The 22,184-nt window shown below is 46.7% G+C and overlaps 1 protein-coding gene across 1 annotated transcript; it reads right to left on the bottom strand.

The window, feature by feature from the left end:
* Window positions 1-13,990: 13,990 nt before the first annotated feature.
* LOC132382721 (uncharacterized) lies at window positions 13,991-21,829 on the bottom strand. The gene is made up of 7 exons (XM_059953172.1): window positions 21,685-21,829; window positions 21,011-21,162; window positions 20,262-20,393; window positions 16,261-16,374; window positions 15,762-15,872; window positions 15,219-15,329; window positions 13,991-14,597 (listed from the first exon to the last, which is right to left on the bottom strand). Exons 1-7 carry the CDS (start codon window positions 21,827-21,829, stop codon window positions 14,490-14,492), a joined length of 873 nt encoding a protein of 290 aa, XP_059809155.1. The 3' UTR covers window positions 13,991-14,489.
* Window positions 21,830-22,184: the final 355 nt, after the last annotated feature.

Below are 22,184 nucleotides of genomic sequence, written 5' to 3'. Positions count from 1 at the left end.
TACCACAGAATCTACTTAACCCCATTCTACCACAGATTCTACTTAACCCCCATTGTACTACATAATGGACTTAACCCCTGTTGTCCACAGACTTCTTAACCCCATTGTACCACAGAATCTAATTAAATCCGTTGTACCACAGAATCTACTTTACCCCATTGTCCACAGACGACGTAACCCCATTGAACCACAGAATCTACTTAACCCCGTTGTACCATGGAATCTACTTAACCCCGTTGTACCACAGAATCTTCTTAACCCCGTTGTTCCACAGAATCTACTTAACCCCGTTGTACCAGAGAATCTACTTAACCCCGTTGTACCACAGAATCTACTTAACCCCATTGTACCACGGAATCTACTTAACCCCGTTGTAGCACAGAATCTACTTAACCCCGTTGTACCATAGAATCTACTTTACCCATTGTCCACACAATCTACTTACCCCATTGTACCACAGAATCTACTTAACCTCTGTTGTACCACAGAATCTACTTACCCCCATTGTACCACAGAATCTACTTAACCTCTGTTGTACCACAGAATCTACTTAACCACTGTTGCACCACAGAATCTACTTAACCCCTGTGTCCACAGACTACTTAACCACATTGTACCACAGAATCGACTTAACCCCATTCTACCACAGATTCTACTTAACCCCCATTGTACTACATAATGGACTTAACCCCTGTTGTCCACAGACTTCTTAACCCCATTGTACCACAGAATCTAATTAAATCAGTTGTACCAAAGAATCTACTTAACCCCGTTGTACTACAGAATCTACTTAACCCCGTTGTACCACAGAATCTACTTAACCCCGTTGTACCACAGAATCTACTTAACCCCATTGTACCACAGAATCTACTTAACCCCGTTGTACCACAGAATCTAATTAACCCAACTGTACTACAGAATCTACTTAACCCCTGTGTCCACAGACTAATTAACCACATTGTACCACAGAATCTACTTAACCCCATTGTACCACAGATTCTACTTAACCCCCATTGTACTACATAATGGACTTAACCCCTGTTGTCCACAGACTGCTTAACCCCATTGTACCACAGAATCTACATAAATCCGTTGTACCACAGAATCTACTTAACCCCGTTGTACCACAGAATCTACTTAACCCCATTGTCCACAGACGACTTAACCCCATTGTACCAGAGAATCTACTTAAACCCGTTGTACCACAGAATCTACTTAACCCCGTTGTACCACAGAATCTACTTAACCCCGTTGTACCACAGAATCTACTTAACCCCATTGAACCACAGAATCTACTTAACCCCGTTGTAGCACAGTATCTACTTTACCCCATTGTCCACAGACTACTTAACCCCATTGTACCACAGAATCTACTTAACCCCGTTGTACCACAGAATCTACTTAACCACACTGTACAACGAAATCTACTTAACCCCATTGTACCACAGAATCTACTTAACCCCGTTGTAGCACAGTATCTACTTTACCCCATTGTCCACAGACTACTTAACCCCATTGTACCAGAGAATCTACTTAACCCCATTGTACCACAGAATCTACTTAACTCCATTGTCCACAGACTACTTAACCCCGTTGTACCACAGAATCTACTTAACCCCTGTTGCACTACAGAACCTATTTAACCCAATTGTACCACAGAATCTACCTAACCCCGTACCACAGAATCTACTTAACCCCATTGTACCACAGAATCTAGTTAACCCCTTTGTCCACAGAGGACTTAACCCAATTGTACCACAGAATCTACCTAACCCCGTACCACAGAATCTACTTAACCTCTGTTGTACCACAGAATCTACTTAACCCCGTTGTACCACAGCATCTACTTAACCCCATTGTCCACAGACGACTTAACCCCATTGTACCACGGAATCTACTTAACCCCGTTGTAGCACAGAATCTACTTAACCCCGTTGTACCAGAGAATCTACTTAACCCCGTTGTACCACAGAATCTACTTAACCCCATTGTACCACAGAATCTACTTAACCACTGTTGCACCACAGAATCTACTTAACCCCTGTTGCACTACAGAACCTATTTAACCCCATTGTACCACAGAATCTACTTAACCCCGTTGTACCACACAATCTACTTAACCACTGTTGCACCACAGAATCTACTTAACCCCTGCTGCACTACAGAACGTATTTAACCCCATTGTACCACAGAATCTACTTAACCCCGTTGTACCACAGAATCTACTTAACCCCATTGTACCACAGAATCTACTTAACCCCGTTGTACCACAGAATCTAATTAACCCAACTGTACTACAGAATCTACTTAACCCCTGTGTCCACAGACTACTTAACCACATTGTACCACAGAATCTACTTAACCCCATTCTACCACAGATTCTACTTAACCCCCATTGTACTACATAATGGACTTAACCCCTGTTGTCCACAGACTTCTTAACCCCATTGTACCACAGAATCTAATTAAATCCGTTGTACCACAGAATCTACTTAACCCCGTTGTTCCACAAAATCTACTTAACCCCATTGTACCACAGAATCTACTTAACCCCATTATCCACAGGCGACTTAACCCCATTGTACCACAGAATCTACTTAACCCCGTTGTACCACAGAATCTACTTAACCCCGTTGTACCACAGAATCTACTTAACCCCATTGTACCACAGAATCTTCTTAACCCCATTGTACGACAGACGACTTAACCCCATTGTACCACAGAATCTACTTAACCCCGTTGTACCACAGAATCTACTTAACCCCATTATCCACAGGCGACTTAACCCCTTTGTACCACAGAATCTACTTAACCCCGATGTACCACAGAATCTACTTAACCCCGTTGTACCACAGAATCTACTTAACCCCGTTGTACCACAGAATCTACTTAACCCCATTGTCCACAGACGACTTAACCCCATTGAACCACAGAATCTACTTAACCCCGTTATACCACAGAATCTACTTAACGCCATTGTCCACAAACGACTTAACCCCTTTGTACCACGGAATCTACTTAACCCCGTTGTACCACAGAATCTACTTAACCCCATTGTACCACAGAATCTACTTCACCCCGTTGTTCCACAGAATCTACTTAACCCCGTTGTACCACAGAATCTACTTAACCCCATTGAACCACAGAATCTACTTAACCCCATTGAACCACAGAATCTACTTAACCCCGTTGTACCACAGAATCTACTTAACCCCGTTGTACCACAGAATCTACTTAACCCCGTTGTACCACAGAATCTACTTAACCCCATTGTCCACAGACGACTTAACCCCTTTGTACCACGGAATCTACTTAACCCCGTTGTACCACAGAATCTACTTAACCCCATTGTACCACAGAATCTACTTCACCCCGTTGTACCACAGAATCTACTTAACGCCGTTGTACCACAGAATCTACTTAACCCCATTGAACCACAGAATGTACTTAACCCCATTGTACCACAGAATCTATTTAACCCCATTGTCCACAGACGACTTAACCCCGTTATACCACAGAATCTACTTCACCCCGTTGTACCACAGAATCTACTTAACCCCATTGAGCCATAGAATCTACTTAACCCCATTGTCCACAGACGACTTCACCCCGTTGTACCAGAGAATCTACTTTACCCCGTTGTACCACAGAATCTACTTAACCCCGTTGTACCACAGAATCTACTTAACCCCATTGTACCACAGAATCTACTTAACCCCGTTGTACCACAGAATCTACTTAACCCCGTTGTACCACAGAATCTACTTAACCCCTGTTGCACTACAGAACCTATTTAACCCCAATGTACCACAGAATCTACTTAACCCCATTGTACCACAGACTCTACTTACCCCCATTGTACCACAGAATCTACTTAACCCCTGTTGCACCACAGAATATACTTAACCCCTGTTGCACTACAGAACCTACTTAACCCCATTGTACCACAGAATCTACTTAACCCCATTGTACCACAGTATCTACTTAAACCCATTGTACCACAGAATCTACTTACCCCCATTGTACCACAGAATCTACTTAACCCCTGTTCCACCACAGAATCTACTTAACCCCTGTTGCACTACAGAACGTATTTAAACCCATTGTACCAAGAATCTACTTAACCCCATTGTACCACAGAATCTACTTAACCCCATTGTACCACAGAATCTACTTAACCCCTGTTGCACTACAGAACCTATTTAACCCCATTGTACCACAGAATCTACTTAACCCCGTTGTACCACAGAATCTACTTAACCCCATTGTGCCACAGAATCTACATAACCCCATTGTACCACAGAATCTACTTCACCACTGTTGCACCACAGAATCTACTTAACCCCTGTTGCACTACAGAACCTATTTAACCCCATTGTACCACAGAATCTACTTAACCCCGTTGTACCACAGAATGTACTTAACCACTGTTGCACCACAGAACCTACTTAACCCCTGTTGCACTACAGAACCTATTTAACCCCATTGTACCACAGAATCTACTTAACCCCGTTGTACCACAGAGTCTACTTAACCCCATTGTACCACAGAATCTACTTAACCCCGTTGTACCACAGAATCTAATTAACCCAACTGTACTACAGAATCTACTTAACCCCTGTGTCCACAGACTACTTAACCACATTGTACCACAGAATCTACTTAACCCCATTCTACCACAGATTCTACTTAACCCCCATTGTACTACATAATGGACTTAACCCCTGTTGTCCACAGACTTCTTAACCCCATTGTACCACAGAATCTAATTAAATCCGCGGTACCACAGAATCTACTTAACCCCGTTGTTCCACAGAATCTACTTAACCCCATTGTACCACAGAATCTACTTAACCCCATTATCCACAGGCGACTTAACCCCATTGTACCACAGAATCTACTTAACCCCGTTGTACCACAGAATCTACTAACCCCGTTGTACCACAGAATCTACTTAACCCCATTGTACCACAGAATCTTCTTAACCCCATTGTACCACAGACGACTTAACCCCATTGTACCACAGAATCTACTTAACCCCGTTGTACCACAGAATCTACTTAACCCCATTATCCACAGGCGACTTAACCCCATTGTACCACAGAATCTACTTAACCCCGTTGTACCACAGAATCTACTTAACCCCGTTGTACCACAGAATCTACTTAACCCCGTTGTACCACAGAATCTACTTAACCCCATTGTACCACAGAATCTACTTAACCCCGTTGTACCACAGAATCTACTTAAACCCGTTGTACCACAGAGTCTACTTAAACCCGTTGTAGCACAGAATCTACTTAACCCCATTGTACCACAGAATCTACTTAAACCCGTTGTGCCACTGAATCTACTTAACCCCATTGTACCACAGAATCTACTTAACCCCATTGTCCACAGACGACTTAACCCCATTGACCCACAGAATCTACTTACCCCCATTGTACCACAGAATCTACTTAACCTCTGTTGTACCACAGAATCTACTTAACCTCATTGTCCACAGACGACTTAACCCCATTGTACCACGGAATCTACTTAACCCCGTTGTAGCACAGAATCTACTTAACCCCGTTGTACCAGAGAATCTACTTAACCCCGTTGTACCACAGAATCTACTTAACCCCATTGTCCACAGACGACTTAACCCCATTGACCCACAGAATCTACTTACCCCCATTGTACCACAGAATCTACTTAACCTCTGTTGTACCACAGCATCTACTTAACCCCATTGTCCACAGACGACTTAACCCCATTGTACCACGGAATCTACTTAACCCCGTTGTAGCACAGAATCTACTTAACCCCGTTGTACCAGAGAATCTACTTAACCCCGTTGTACCACAGAATCTACTTAACCCCATTGTCCACAGACGACTTAACCCCATTGACCCACAGAATCTACTTACCCCCATTGTACCACAGAATCTACTTAACCTCTGTTGTACCACAGAATCTACTTAACCCCATTCTACCACAGATTCTACTTAACCCCCATTGTACTACATAATGGACTTAACCCCTGTTGTCCACAGACTTCTTAACCCCATTGTACCACAGAATCTAATTAAATCCGTTGTACCACAGAATCTACTTTACCCCATTGTCCACAGACGACGTAACCCCATTGAACCACAGAATCTACTTAACCCCGTTGTACCATGGAATCTACTTAACCCCGTTGTACCACAGAATCTTCTTAACCCCGTTGTTCCACAGAATCTACTTAACCCCGTTGTACCAGAGAATCTACTTAACCCCGTTGTACCACAGAATCTACTTAACCCCATTGTACCACGGAATCTACTTAACCCCGTTGTAGCACAGAATCTACTTAACCCCGTTGTACCATAGAATCTACTTTACCCATTGTCCACACAATCTACTTACCCCATTGTACCACAGAATCTACTTAACCTCTGTTGTACCACAGAATCTACTTACCCCCATTGTACCACAGAATCTACTTAACCTCTGTTGTACCACAGAATCTACTTAACCACTGTTGCACCACAGAATCTACTTAACCCCTGTGTCCACAGACTACTTAACCACATTGTACCACAGAATCGACTTAACCCCATTCTACCACAGATTCTACTTAACCCCCATTGTACTACATAATGGACTTAACCCCTGTTGTCCACAGACTTCTTAACCCCATTGTACCACAGAATCTAATTAAATCAGTTGTACCAAAGAATCTACTTAACCCCGTTGTACTACAGAATCTACTTAACCCCGTTGTACCACAGAATCTACTTAACCCCGTTGTACCACAGAATCTACTTAACCCCATTGTACCACAGAATCTACTTAACCCCGTTGTACCACAGAATCTAATTAACCCAACTGTACTACAGAATCTACTTAACCCCTGTGTCCACAGACTAATTAACCACATTGTACCACAGAATCTACTTAACCCCATTGTACCACAGATTCTACTTAACCCCCATTGTACTACATAATGGACTTAACCCCTGTTGTCCACAGACTGCTTAACCCCATTGTACCACAGAATCTACATAAATCCGTTGTACCACAGAATCTACTTAACCCCGTTGTACCACAGAATCTACTTAACCCCATTGTCCACAGACGACTTAACCCCATTGTACCAGAGAATCTACTTAAACCCGTTGTACCACAGAATCTACTTAACCCCGTTGTACCACAGAATCTACTTAACCCCGTTGTACCACAGAATCTACTTAACCCCATTGAACCACAGAATCTACTTAACCCCGTTGTAGCACAGTATCTACTTTACCCCATTGTCCACAGACTACTTAACCCCATTGTACCACAGAATCTACTTAACCCCGTTGTACCACAGAATCTACTTAACCACACTGTACAACGAAATCTACTTAACCCCATTGTACCACAGAATTTACTTAACCCCGTTGTAGCACAGTATCTACTTTACCCCATTGTCCACAGACTACTTAACCCCATTGTACCAGAGAATCTACTTAACCCCATTGTACCACAGAATCTACTTAACTCCATTGTCCACAGACTACTTAACCCCGTTGTACCACAGAATCTACTTAACCCCTGTTGCACTACAGAACCTATTTAACCCAATTGTACCACAGAATCTACCTAACCCCGTACCACAGAATCTACTTAACCCCATTGTACCACAGAATCTAGTTAACCCCTTTGTCCACAGAGGACTTAACCCAATTGTACCACAGAATCTACCTAACCCCGTACCACAGAATCTACTTAACCCCATTGTACCACAGAATCTAGTTATCCCCGTTGTACCACAGAATCTACTTAACCCCGGTGTACCACAGAATCTACTTAACCCCGTTGTACCACAGCATCTACTTAACCCCATTGTCCACAGACGACTTAACCCCATTGTACCACGGAATCTACTTAACCCCGTTGTAGCACAGAATCTACTTAACCCCGTTGTACCAGAGAATCTACTTAACCCCGTTGTACCACAGAATCTACTTAACCCCATTGTCCACAGACGACTTAACCCCATTGACCCACAGAATCTACTTACCCCCATTGTACCACAGAATCTACTTAACCTCTGTTGTACCACAGAATCTACTTAACCCCATTCTACCACAGATTCTACTTAACCCCCATTGTACTACATAATGGACTTAACCCCTGTTGTCCACAGACTTCTTAACCCCATTGTACCACAGAATCTAATTAAATCCGTTGTACCACAGAATCTACTTTACCCCATTGTCCACAGACGACGTAACCCCATTGAACCACAGAATCTACTTAACCCCGTTGTACCATGGAATCTACTTAACCCCGTTGTACCACAGAATCTTCTTAACCCCGTTGTTCCACAGAATCTACTTAACCCCGTTGTACCAGAGAATCTACTTAACCCCGTTGTACCACAGAATCTACTTAACCCCATTGTACCACGGAATCTACTTAACCCCGTTGTAGCACAGAATCTACTTAACCCCGTTGTACCATAGAATCTACTTTACCCATTGTCCACACAATCTACTTACCCCATTGTACCACAGAATCTACTTAACCTCTGTTGTACCACAGAATCTACTTACCCCCATTGTACCACAGAATCTACTTAACCTCTGTTGTACCACAGAATCTACTTAACCACTGTTGCACCACAGAATCTACTTAACCCCTGTGTCCACAGACTACTTAACCACATTGTACCACAGAATCGACTTAACCCCATTCTACCACAGATTCTACTTAACCCCCATTGTACTACATAATGGACTTAACCCCTGTTGTCCACAGACTTCTTAACCCCATTGTACCACAGAATCTAATTAAATCAGTTGTACCAAAGAATCTACTTAACCCCGTTGTACTACAGAATCTACTTAACCCCGTTGTACCACAGAATCTACTTAACCCCGTTGTACCACAGAATCTACTTAACCCCATTGTACCACAGAATCTACTTAACCCCGTTGTACCACAGAATCTAATTAACCCAACTGTACTACAGAATCTACTTAACCCCTGTGTCCACAGACTAATTAACCACATTGTACCACAGAATCTACTTAACCCCATTGTACCACAGATTCTACTTAACCCCCATTGTACTACATAATGGACTTAACCCCTGTTGTCCACAGACTGCTTAACCCCATTGTACCACAGAATCTACATAAATCCGTTGTACCACAGAATCTACTTAACCCCGTTGTACCACAGAATCTACTTAACCCCATTGTCCACAGACGACTTAACCCCATTGTACCAGAGAATCTACTTAAACCCGTTGTACCACAGAATCTACTTAACCCCGTTGTACCACAGAATCTACTTAACCCCGTTGTACCACAGAATCTACTTAACCCCATTGAACCACAGAATCTACTTAACCCCGTTGTAGCACAGTATCTACTTTACCCCATTGTCCACAGACTACTTAACCCCATTGTACCACAGAATCTACTTAACCCCGTTGTACCACAGAATCTACTTAACCACACTGTACAACGAAATCTACTTAACCCCATTGTACCACAGAATCTACTTAACCCCGTTGTAGCACAGTATCTACTTTACCCCATTGTCCACAGACTACTTAACCCCATTGTACCAGAGAATCTACTTAACCCCATTGTACCACAGAATCTACTTAACTCCATTGTCCACAGACTACTTAACCCCGTTGTACCACAGAATCTACTTAACCCCTGTTGCACTACAGAACCTATTTAACCCAATTGTACCACAGAATCTACCTAACCCCGTACCACAGAATCTACTTAACCCCATTGTACCACAGAATCTAGTTAACCCCTTTGTCCACAGAGGACTTAACCCAATTGTACCACAGAATCTACCTAACCCCGTACCACAGAATCTACTTAACCCCATTGTACCACAGAATCTAGTTATCCCCGTTGTACCACAGAATCTACTTAACCCCGGTGTACCACAGAATCTACTTAACCCCGTTGTACCACAGAATCTAATTAACCCAACTGTAATACAGAATCTACTTAACTCCTGTGTCCACAGATTACTTAACCACATTGTACCACAGAATCTACTTAAATCCGTTGTACCAAAGAATCTACTTAACCCCGTTGTACCAGAGAATCTACTTAACCCCGTTGTAGCACAGAATCTACTTTACCCCACTGTACCACAGAATCTACTTAACCCCATTGTACCACAGAATCTACTTCACCCCATTGTCCACAGACGACTTAACCCTATTGTACCACAGAATCTACTTAACCCCGTTGTAGCACAGAATCTACTTAACCCCGTTGTACCGCAGAATCTACTTAACCCCGTTGTACCACAGAATCTACTTAACCCCATTGTACCACAGAATCTACTTAACCCCGTTGTACCACAGAATCTACTTAACCCCGTTGTAGCACAGAATCTACTTAACCCCGTTGTACCACAGAATCTACTTAACCCCGTTGTACCACAGAATCTACTTAACCCCATTGTCCACAGACGACTTAACCCCATTGTACCAGAGAATCTACTTAAACCCGTTGTACCACAGAATCTACTTAACCCCGTTGTACCACAGAATCTACTTAACCACTGTTGCACCACAGAACCTACTTAACCCCTGTTGCACTACAGAACCTATTTAACCCCATTGTACCACAGAATCTACTTAACCCCCATTGTACTACATAATGGACTTAACCCCTGTTGTCCACAGACTTCTTAACCCCATTGTACCACAGAATCTAATTAAATCCGTTGTACCACAGAATCTACTTTACCCCATTGTCCACAGACGACGTAACCCCATTGAACCACAGAATCTACTTAACCCCGTTGTACCATGGAATCTACTTAACCCCGTTGTACCACAGAATCTTCTTAACCCCGTTGTTCCACAGAATCTACTTAACCCCGTTGTACCACAGAATCTACTTAACCCCGTTGTACCACAGAATCTACTTAACCCCATTGAACCACAGAATCTACTTAACCCCGTTGTAGGACAGTATCTACTTTACCCCATTGTCCACAGACTACTTAACCCCATTGTACCACAGAATCTACTTAACCCCGTTGTACCACAGAATCTACTTAACCACACTGTACAACGAAATCTACTTAACCCCATTGTACCACAGAATCTACTTAACCCCGTTGTAGCACAGTATCTACTTTACCCCATTGTCCACAGACTACTTAACCCCATTGTACCAGAGAATCTACTTAACCCCATTGTACCAGAGAATCTACTTAACTCCATTGTCCACAGACTACTTAACCCCGTTGTACCACAGAATCTACTTAACCCCGTACCACAGAATCTACTTAACCCCATTGTACCACAGAATCTAGTTAACCCCGTTGTACCACAGAATCTACTTAACCCCGGTGTACCACAGAATCTACTTAACCCCGTTGTACCACAGAATCTAATTAACCCAACTGTACTACAGAATCTACTTAACTCCTGTGTCCGCAGATTACTTAACCACATTGTACCACAGAATCTACTTAAATCCGTTTTACCAAAGAATCTACTTAACCCCATTGTACCACAGAATCTACTTAACCCCGTTGTACCACAGAATCTACTTAACCCCGTTGTCCACAGACGACTTAACCCTATTGTACCACAGAATCTACTTAACCCCGTTGTCCACAGACGACTTAACCCTATTGTACCACAGAATCTACTTAACCCCGTTGTACCACAGAATCTACTTAACCCCATTGTACCACAGAATCTACTTAACCCCGTTGTACCACAGAATCTACTTAACCCCGTTGTCCACAGACGACTTAACCCTATTGTACCACAGAATCTACTTAACCCCGTTGTACCACAGAATCTACTTAACCCCATTGTCCACAGACGACTTAACCCCATTGTACCAGAGAATCTACTTAAACCCGTTGTACCACAGAATCTACTTAACCCCGTTGTACCACAGAATCTACTTAACCCCGTTGTACCACAGAATCTACTTAACCCCATTGAACCACAGAATCTACTTAACCCCGTTGTAGGACAGTATCTACTTTACCCCATTGTCCACAGACTACTTAACCCCATTGTACCACAGAATCTACTTAACCCCGTTGTACCACAGAATCTACTTAACCACACTGTACAACGAAATCTACTTAACCCCATTGTACCACAGAATCTACTTAACCCCGTTGTACCACAGAATCTACTTAACCCCGTTGTCCACAGACGACTTAACCCTATTGTACCACAGAATCTACTTAACCCCGTTGTCCACAGACGACTTAACCCCATTGTACCACAGAATCTACTTTACCCCGTTGTACCACAGATTCTACTTAACCCCGTTGTACCGCAGAATCTACTTAACCCCATTGTACCACAGAATCTACTTAACCCCGTTGTCCACAGACGACTTAACCCTATTGTACCACAGAATCTACTTAACCCCGTTGTAGCACAGAATCTACTTAACCCCGTTGTACCGCAGAATCTACTTAACCCCATTGTACCACAGAATCTACTTAACCCCGTTGTACCACAGAATCTACTTAACCCCGTTGTAGCACAGAATCTACTTAACCCCGTTGTACCACAGAATCTACTTAACCCCGTTGTACCACAGAATCTACTTAACCCCGTTGTACCACAGAATCTTCTTAACCGCATTGTCTACAGACTACTTAACCCCATTGTACCACAGAATCTACTTAACCCCTGTTGCACCACAGAACCTACTTAACCCCATTGTACCACAGAATCTACTTAACCCCGTTGTAACTCAGAATCTACTTAACCCCTGTTGCACCACAGAACCTACTTAACCCCGTTGTACCACAGAATCTAGTTAACCCCATTGTACTACAGAATCTACTTAACCCCATTGTACCACAGAGTCTACTTAACCCCATTGTCCTACAGAATCTACTTAACCCCATTGTAGCAGAGTCGATTTAAAGGTATTACAATAGAGAGTCCAACTTAACCCCTACTGCCCGTAGAATCTACTTATGGCTTTTGTACTAAAAAGTCCACTGAACCCCTAAGGCTGTCTACTTAACGGGATAATATTTCAGACTTTAGTAATCTCAATTGTACAATAGTGCCTACTTAGCCTCTGTTGTAGAAACAATGTCTAATTGATCCTTGGTGTGTTAGGGCCTATTTAAGCCCTCTGCCTGCGAATGAGGCCGCCGTGACTACTTGCTATGCACGCAGCTGTCTACTTAACTGGATAATATTACAGACTTTAGTAATCTCCATTGTACAATAGTGCCTACTTAGCCTCCGTTGTAGAAACAATGTCTAATTGATCCCTGGTGCAATAGAGCCTATTTAAGCCCTCTGCCTGTCTACTTAATGTAGCGTCAGTTAACAGAATATACTCCACGGAAGACCCTGACACTGATAGTCCACAGAGTCTATTTCACCATTGGCACAGCTGGGCACCCCAGCCGGTAGACAGCATGAGGAGGCGCTGACTGGGCCAGGGAAACGGTTCTGACTCGTCAAAGGAGCTCCAACTGATGCGAAACAACCATTCGCTTCGCAGAGAGGGGACCGTGATGGGAAACTCGGGGTTGGCTTCGAATCGGCTCATGAGGCAACACAGCCTCCCCCACACTAGTTTTCAAATTCCCGAGTGTTCATGTATCGAACAAGTCGGATGTCCTTTAGGGTGGTTAAGAAGACGTATTGAGATCAAGCATAAGAGATCCCGCCACACCACTTTCTCGCAGCACCCATCGGGCGGGAGGTACAGAAGCCTGAAGTCCCACACCACCAGGTTCAGGAACAGTTACTTCCCTTCAACCGTTCGGTTCATGAAACGACCGATATATCTCCAGTCACTTGCTCAAATCCAAAACACCGTGACAACCCTGCACTACAATTGGCATTAATTTTCCTTCTAGATGTGTTTTCTTGTAAAATAATGCTTAATTTATTGTTCTTTCTCGTGAATGTTGTGAATCTGATGCTACTGCAAGAATTTTTTTTGTGCTTGTGCAGACGTGTATTCGCACAGCTGGCGATGAACTCAGCACAGGCATTCATCCGTTTATTTAATTATTCATTCAGTAATACAATGTCTTTCCATCTCTTCCAAATATGCTGCCCCAGCCCGATTAGCGCCATCCTAATCACGGAAGGGGGGCGCAATTTACAATACCCAATTAGCCCACGTGGTACGTCTTTGGATCGTGGGAGGGAACCGGAGCACCCGGAGGAATCCCACCCATTTCACGGGGAATGAATACAGAGACTCCTCACCGAGCGGCAACCGAACTGAACGAAGTCCCATCTCAGAAAGTAACATCAGAAATCGCACAATACCCACCAAGTGGTAGAGTAGGCATTCCGGGAAGGAACCAGGACCCGTATCTGCCCATCCAATTTTCTCCGATTGAGATAGTTGTTCCATTGCCGTGAGGAAGAGTGATCATGATATTACCAGCGACGCCGGGGGATCTGAATCCAAAAGGCTTCAGCGAGAAGGAATTGAGAGAATTGGAAAGTAAGTGGCAATTCATGTTTCCGTCGGTGGAGGGGCCGGTTGGTTCAGGGGCTCGTTGCATTGATTATCCTGACATCCGTCTTTCATGATGTCCCTGTACTTGCGTTTAAAAAATCCAACCTAACGAAGACAAATAAACAGCTCCATTAACTTCAGTGTGGTGCGCTGGGGTGGGGGTTTAGTGAGAGAGATGGATTAACATCAGGGGGATGTAGTCAGCGTTACGGCGCTGTGGAGAGGGACGGTGTGAGGGAGCTGGTTTAATATCAATGCGGCTAGCTAAAATCAGCGAAATGGCGCTGGAGGAGAGCGGTCTGAGGGATGGTGTGTGGGTGATAGATTAACATCGATGGGGATAGAGTCTTCAACATGGCGCTGGAGGAGAGCGGTCTGAGGGGTGGTGTGTAGGTGCTGGATTAACATCGATGGGGATAGAGTCTTCAACATGGCGCTGGAGGAGAGCGGTCTGAGGGATGGTGTGTGGGTGATAGATTAACCTCGATGGGGATAGAGTCATCAACATGGCGCTGGAAAGAGGGATCAGAGTAGGACGATGTGGGCAAGTTGGAATAATGTCAGTGGAGATATAGTCAGTGATAAACGACGCTGGGGAGAGGGACCACCGAGGAATGGTGTAAGGGAGCTGGATTAACGTCCGTAGGTATACACAGCGCGCTGGGCTGAGTGGCGACCCTCGGAAAGCAGGTGAAATTCACAGCAAAATTGCGGCTAATAGGAGACCTTGTAGAAAACGATCCCAACCAGGAGCAGAATTACGAATCCACCAGCCGTTCCTCCGACGATGTACGGCAAAGAATCCACTTCGACCAGAGGTTCAATAACAGTCACAATCTGAAAGGACAGGAGAATTGACAGTCCATATGAATACGGTGTCAGTGCTCCTGGAGTCATCACAGATCATAAGGGGAAAGGGCGGGAGCCGTTCATGGAGTCGGAGAGCGTGCAGGGGCGGTGGCGGTGGCGTCTCACGGGGATCGGAACGGGTGAAAGGGAGGAAAGGGATCAGAGTCGGAGAGGGGTGTAGTGGAGAGATCAATGTAGAGGATGTAGAGGGCTGGGAGACCGGGATGCGTGTAGCCGACAAAGATGTTAACTGAGCCGAGGAGGAATGATGGAGAAGGAACGGGTCACTCGTACGGGAAGTAGTGTAGGAAAAGGAGGGAGGCACGAAAATTGGGAGGGATATAGGGGATGGTCGTGGGATCCCCGAGATTGGGAGGCGGTGGGTGCCGACAGCTGATCCTGCCCTGGTATTGTACCCACGTGCGCTCGGAGCAGGGTCTCTCCCTCGGCTCCCTCCTCGCCTTGGTAGTACCTCCGCCTGTCAAAGTCCATGATTCCCGAAGTACGCAGCTCATACTTCCTCATCTTGTCCTGGAAGTGAAACAGGAGTTGGGGAGTGATTCCTTGTCAGGGTGTGTCCTTGCCTCCCCGATCTGGAAACAGGACTCACTCAGCCCAACCGCTACAGGCCAGGGGTGTGTTGGAGATCTCCCCACTTCCATGCGCACAACACCCGCCATAGGACACTCCCGCTCTCCACTTCCTTGGTGGTGGGGAGGGAGGCTGGGTGTAGTCCATACGCACTGCAGACGCCGTGTAGAATATCCAGTTCACCTTCTGTCAGGGTTGTGTTGGGAGAGCTATAGGTTTGTGAGGTTCGGGCGGCTTGAAGATACTGGAAATTACCACTCGCTCAGGAGCTACACCCCCGTTGATCCCTGTAGTAGTCACTACCCTCCCCAACCCTCTCCCGCTTTACCTTGTTCCGACCATTGATGTCGAGTTGCCCTCTGAGAACGAGGGTCGGAGCTGCCCGGTCGCTGAGCTGATCGACAGTACAGTTAATCACCTGATATTCCACTTGGTTACTGTCCTTTGGGGAGAAGGGGTGCAGGTTGGCTGGAGATAGAAAGTACCCCATCCACAGACCCCATCCTCTTCACCCGTCACCGATCCTTCAGCCATCCAATGAATACTCGCCAACAGATCACAGACATTCTCGCTGACTCTGCCCCAATTTACCGCATCCACACCCACTGTCCGCGGACATTCTTTCCCGACTTTGATTCTTCCTTCCCAACCCACCAAATCCCGTCCTCTTGAACGCGGACTCCCCCGACCAGCATCGACTGTCCCCCGCCCACCCGCCAAGTCCTTTCTCACAGTCCATGGCCACTCTCCACATCACCGACTCCCCCATCCCCAGCCCCCGAATCCCCTCCTACCGCCCACAGACACCCTCTGCCATCACCGTCTCCCCCACCCACCGAATCCCCTCCCTCCGCCCACAGACACCCTCCACCATCACCGTCTCCCTCACCCACCGAATCCCCTCCCACTGCCTACAGACACCCTCGCCATTACCAGCTCTCCTTGGGTTATTGGGCTGAACAACGGAAAGTGGAATTTCATTTAGATGTACGCGAGGTATTGCATTCCGGGATGACAGACCGGGGAGGGCTTTCACAGAGGACGATAGGACCCTGGGGAATGTTACGGAACAGAGGGACCCGGGGGTACAGATACCTGAAACTGGCATCTTTCGGCAAACCACGTACAGAGCGTTTACAGGGTGATGAAGAAGGCATTTGGGACATTAACCTTCGTCAGTCGGGGGGACTGATTACAGGAGTTGGAATGCTACTCGGGATCGTGCTTGGAGTATTGTGTTCAGTGGTGCTCGCCCTGCTCCTGGAGAGATGCCGTTAGGGTGCAGAGAATATTTACGAGAATGGGCGGGATCGTGCTTGGAGTATTGTGTTCAGTGGTGCTCGCCCTGCTCCTGGAGAGATGCCATTAGGGTGCAGAGAATATTTACGAGAATGGGCGGGATCGTGCTTGGAGTATTGTGTTCAGTGGTGCTCGCCCTGCTCCTGGAGAGATGCCGTTAGGGTGCAGAGAATATTTACGAGAATGGGCGGGATCGTGCTTGGAGTATTGTGTTCAGTGGTGCTCGCCCTGCTCCTGGAGAGATGCCGTTAGGGTGCAGAGAATATTTACGAGAATGGGCGGGATCGTGCTTGGAGTATTGTGTTCAGTGGTGCTCGCCCTGCTCCTGGAGAGATGCCGTTAGGGTGCAGAGAATATTTACGAGAATGGGCGGGATCGTGCTTGGAGTATTGTGTTCAGTGGTGCTCGCCCTGCTCCTGGAGAGATGCCGTTAGGGTGCAGAGAATATTTACGAGAATGTTGCCGGGACTTGAAGGACTGGGTTATAGAGAGAGTTGGACATATTGGGACTTTTCTGTCTGGAGTGAGTGTGCACCGTCTTTCCCCCCAGGGCTGGGGTACTGAGAACCAAAGGGGCGCAGGTTTAAGGTGAAAAGAAAGAGAGACTTAATAGGAACCGGAGGGGCAACAGTTTCACCCAGTTGGAGGTCCATTTGGAACTAGCTGCTAGAGGAAGTAGTTAAGGCATGTACATAAAACAGAGGAAATTACATCACAGTACAGGCCATTCGGCCATTAACGTGTGTCTATCCATGCGCCTATCTAAGAGTTTCTTAAATGTCCGAGTATGTATCGAGTGCCATCCCCGACAGAGAGTTCAACGCACCCACCACTCTGTAACGACTTACACCTGATACTCCCTCGACATTTCCACTCCCTCAATCAACATCACGTAGTGCAGGATTCCCAGAGCAGATCCCTGTGGAACACCACTGGCCACCGAGTTCCAGGCAGAATTCGCTCCATCTGCCACCACCTCCGCCTTCTGAGGGCGAGGAGTTTCCGAATCCACGCAGCCAGCTTTCCTTCCCTGGATGGCGTGACTCACGGCTTTGTGAATGAGCCAGGCATGGGGAAACTTACCAAACGCCATACTAAAATACATATATACCACATTCACAGCACTACCTTCATAGAGACAGCACAGAAATAAGTTCTTAGGCCCATCTAGTCCGTGCCAAGCTATTTCAGCTGTCTGCTCCCATCAGCCTGCTCCTGGATTATAACTCTCCATAACCCTGCCAAGCACCTGCTAATCAAACTTCTCTTAATCATTGAAGCCGAGCTCGCATGCTCCACTTGTGCAGGCAGCTCGCTACACAGTCTCACAACCCTCTGCGTGAAGAGGCTTCTCCTCATGTTCCCCTGAAACTTTTCACTTTTCACGCTGAACTCGTGATCTCGAGTTGTAGTTCCACCCAACCTCAGTGAAAGCAAAGCCTGCTTGCACTTACCCTATCTATATCCTTCATAATTTTATATAATTTTATATATCTCCATCAAATTTCCCCTCAGAGCTGGATCTTCTGCGTTCCTAGGAATAGAGTCCTAACAATCAATCTTTCCACGTAGCTCAGGTCCTCCGGACCCGGCAGCACCCTTGTAAATGTTCTCTGCACGCCTTCAAACTTACTTCCATCTTTTCCGTAGGTAGGTGACCAAAACTGCACACAACACTCTAGATTAAGCCTCACCAACGTCTTATACAACTTGAACACAACATCCCATCTCCTGGACCAGAACTTCGATTTATGAAGGCTAATGTGTCTTTACACCCATCTACCTGTGACGCCACTTTCAATTAATTATGGTCCTGTGTTCTCAGAACCCCTTGTTCTACCGCACTGACTGTCTACCTTGGTAAGTCAGCAGCGAGGTGTTAATCCGTGACGCAACTGTGCGCACCTCTGCAGGTGATATTGAACGGGATCTATGAGTTTAAACGGAGAACGTTTTATTTCCTGGGACAGAACTCCGGAGGGAGAGATGAATCAGTCCCCGACTTCCCCGTTCGCATCTCCCACCTATCTCCCCAAGTCTCCTTGTTCAAACGTTCCCGTCTCCTACCTCAAAGAAGAGAAAATCTACAGGTGCCAGAAATCAAAGCAACACACTCAAAATTCTGGAGGAACTCAGCACTTCAGGCAGCATCAATGGAAAAGAGTGCAGTCGACGTTTCGGGCAGAGACCCTTCATCAGAACCCAGTACTTCCATAGATTCCGCCCGGCCTGCTAAGTTCCTCGAGCATTCTGTGTGTGTTGCCTGCCCCATTTCTTCTGACTCCGGACCAGTCACATCTATCCGGGAGACAGATCTCTCTGTCACGGAATTTATCCCTTTTCATCGATTCAACCGCATGACAACAAGCACTTCGGTCCAAGTAGACGACATCGAGCCAGATTCCCATCTAATCTGGTTCTAGTTGCCCTCGTTTAACCGATATCGCTCTAAACCTTTCCTATCCACGTCCCTGTCCGAGTGTTTTTAAAATGTTCTTACTAAATCTGATTTAACCACTTTCTCCGGCAGCTCGTTCCATAAACTGATCACCCTTTGGGTTAAAAACTTGCCTATGGGGTTCCTGTTAAATCTCCTTCCTCTGATATTAAACATGTCCTTTAGTTCTTGATTTCCCACCCCTTGGGAAAATGTCTATGCACATTCACTCTATCTGTTCCCCTCATGGGCCTAGACATCTCTGTGAGGTCTCCCATCAGTCTCCTACACTCCGATAACTAAAGTCCCAACCTGCCCAGTCTGTCTCTGTAACTCAGTGCCTCGAGTGCCGCCAACATCCTCGTATATTTCCTCTGCATTCTGTCCAGCTTAATTGCATCCTCTCTACAGCAGGGCGACCAGTACTGAGCACAGTATTCCACGTGCGGCCTCATTAGCGTCTTGTACTCAACGTCCCAACTCTGGTACTCGGTCTCCTGACCGAAGAAAGTCAGCATTCGCAACTCCTTCTTCACCACCCCACTCCCATAACCTTCAATGCTGACTAGCAGCCCACCCCAGATAAGACCTACCATCCAAGAAAGGCCCTGGACGCACTTATGTCGGAAGGCCGGCTGGACGCGGGGCGGCCCAGCCCCGGCATCGTCCTGTATGCAGTATTCTAGCAGAAACTTCACAGGGTTGAGGAAATCTTCCATGCAGTCCTGAAGAGAAAGAAAAGGAGTGAGGGACAAAAAGAGGGAGGAAGTGTCCCATTCACAGATCTCCCAGGCTGTTCTAACGGTAGGGAAACCGTGAACAGGAACCCAAGTGCATTCTAATGAGAGGAGAGCCCTGAAAGGTGCTGCCAGTGTGTTCCAATGATAGGAGAATCCCAAACGGCAATTCCAGTGCGGTGTTACTGGAGGAGAACCCTGACATGGCTTCGCGATGTATTCTAACGGGAGGGAGCCACAAACGGTGACCCGGTGTGCTGTTACAAGACGGTAACGACGATTCTTGTGTGGCCTAACGGAAGAGTAATCCTGAACAATCCCTTATAGTCTTCCTGGTGTGGTCTAACGGGAGCTGAAACTCTGATAGGGGACTCCAGTTTGGTATAATCGGAGAGACTCCTGCACGGGCCCCCTTGTTCAATCGAACCCGAGGAGAACCCCGAACAGTGTTCGCTGTGTTCCTACGGTAGATGAACATTCCGGCCTGTGTGACCTTATGGGAGAATTCTGAATGGGGCTCCCGGTGCCGTATAACACTCAGGGAGCCCTGCACTGGGCTCTCAGTGCAGCGCAACGGAACAGGTGCTGGGGACGGTCTGTGTTACCTGCACGGAGATGTTCAGCGGGATGCATTTGCGCCGTTGGGTGAGAGCCAGCTGCTGCACGGCCTTCTTCCCTGACGCTGAGAACCACAGCCGGTTCTGCTGCTTCCCGGGATCGAGCTCTGCCGTGAACTCCAGTGTGACGTTCAGTGGATCTGGGTAGGTGGGGAGAGCAGAAACGGGTCAGAGGGGCAGGACAGAGACAGACCACAGATCGGACCCCACACACGATCGCTGACCTGTCCCCTGAGCTGACCACTGATCGCTGACATCCCCGGACATGACCCTGTGATGAGCTGACCACTGATCGCTGACATCCCCGGACATGACCCTGTGATGAGCTGTCCGAACCGCTGACCATTCATTCGGGCCCTGACCCGATCACTGACCTGTCTCTCCCGAGCTGACAAACGTCCCAATTGCTGAACAAAACCCTGGCCCCGAATCTGACTCTTGGACAATTACTGACCTGGCTGAGCTGACTGCTGACCCGAGTCCTGTTCCAACCCTTGACGCTTGACCAAACATGACACCAAATCCGACCCCTAACGTGACTCCTGATCCGATCACTGATTACATGACCCGAGCTGACCCTGACATGCACCTCCCTGAAATTATCTCCATCCTGAAGCCTGACCGGGCCCCTGATCTGTGAACGGTCGCGACACCCAACTCACCTGGGGGTGGGCGGGAGCTGGGGCTGAGCAGGAAGCAGAGGTGGCCGGTGAGGCTAGGCGTTCTGTCAGTTCTCCCCATCTCACAGTCCGGTTCTGGCCACGGGATCTGCGCCGGCTGGAAATTTAACTCTAGATGCAGTTCCATAACCGGACGACTCCTGGGGAAATGGAGGGAGGGAGGGAGGGGTGATGTGGATGGTGGGAAGTGGAGAGGGTGAGGTGGAAAGGGGAGGCGAAGAGAGGAGAGAGGGTACGTAAGCTGAATGGGGAGGGCAGAGGGATGGGAGGGGAAGGGGACCGAGATAAGGAGGGAGGAGTGAAATGAACAAGTGGGAAAACAGACCGGCCAAGTCGTGCCATGCTGCTCTCCCACTCCGCCTTGTCATTCCCTCCCTCCTGCTTTGTTTTTCACCTCGCTCCACAAGCCCAAGATATGCCTCAAGACGTCTGTCCAACCCTCCGTCTTCCTCCCTCCTCCTCCACCCGCCCCGCTCTCTACG

This window comes from Hypanus sabinus, chromosome 29 (assembly GCF_030144855.1).
Source record: "Hypanus sabinus isolate sHypSab1 chromosome 29, sHypSab1.hap1, whole genome shotgun sequence".
Classification (NCBI taxonomy): Eukaryota; Metazoa; Chordata; class Chondrichthyes; order Myliobatiformes; family Dasyatidae; genus Hypanus; species Hypanus sabinus.
Note: the sequence above shows the minus strand (reverse complement) of the source record. Positions and strands in the feature narration are given on the sequence as shown.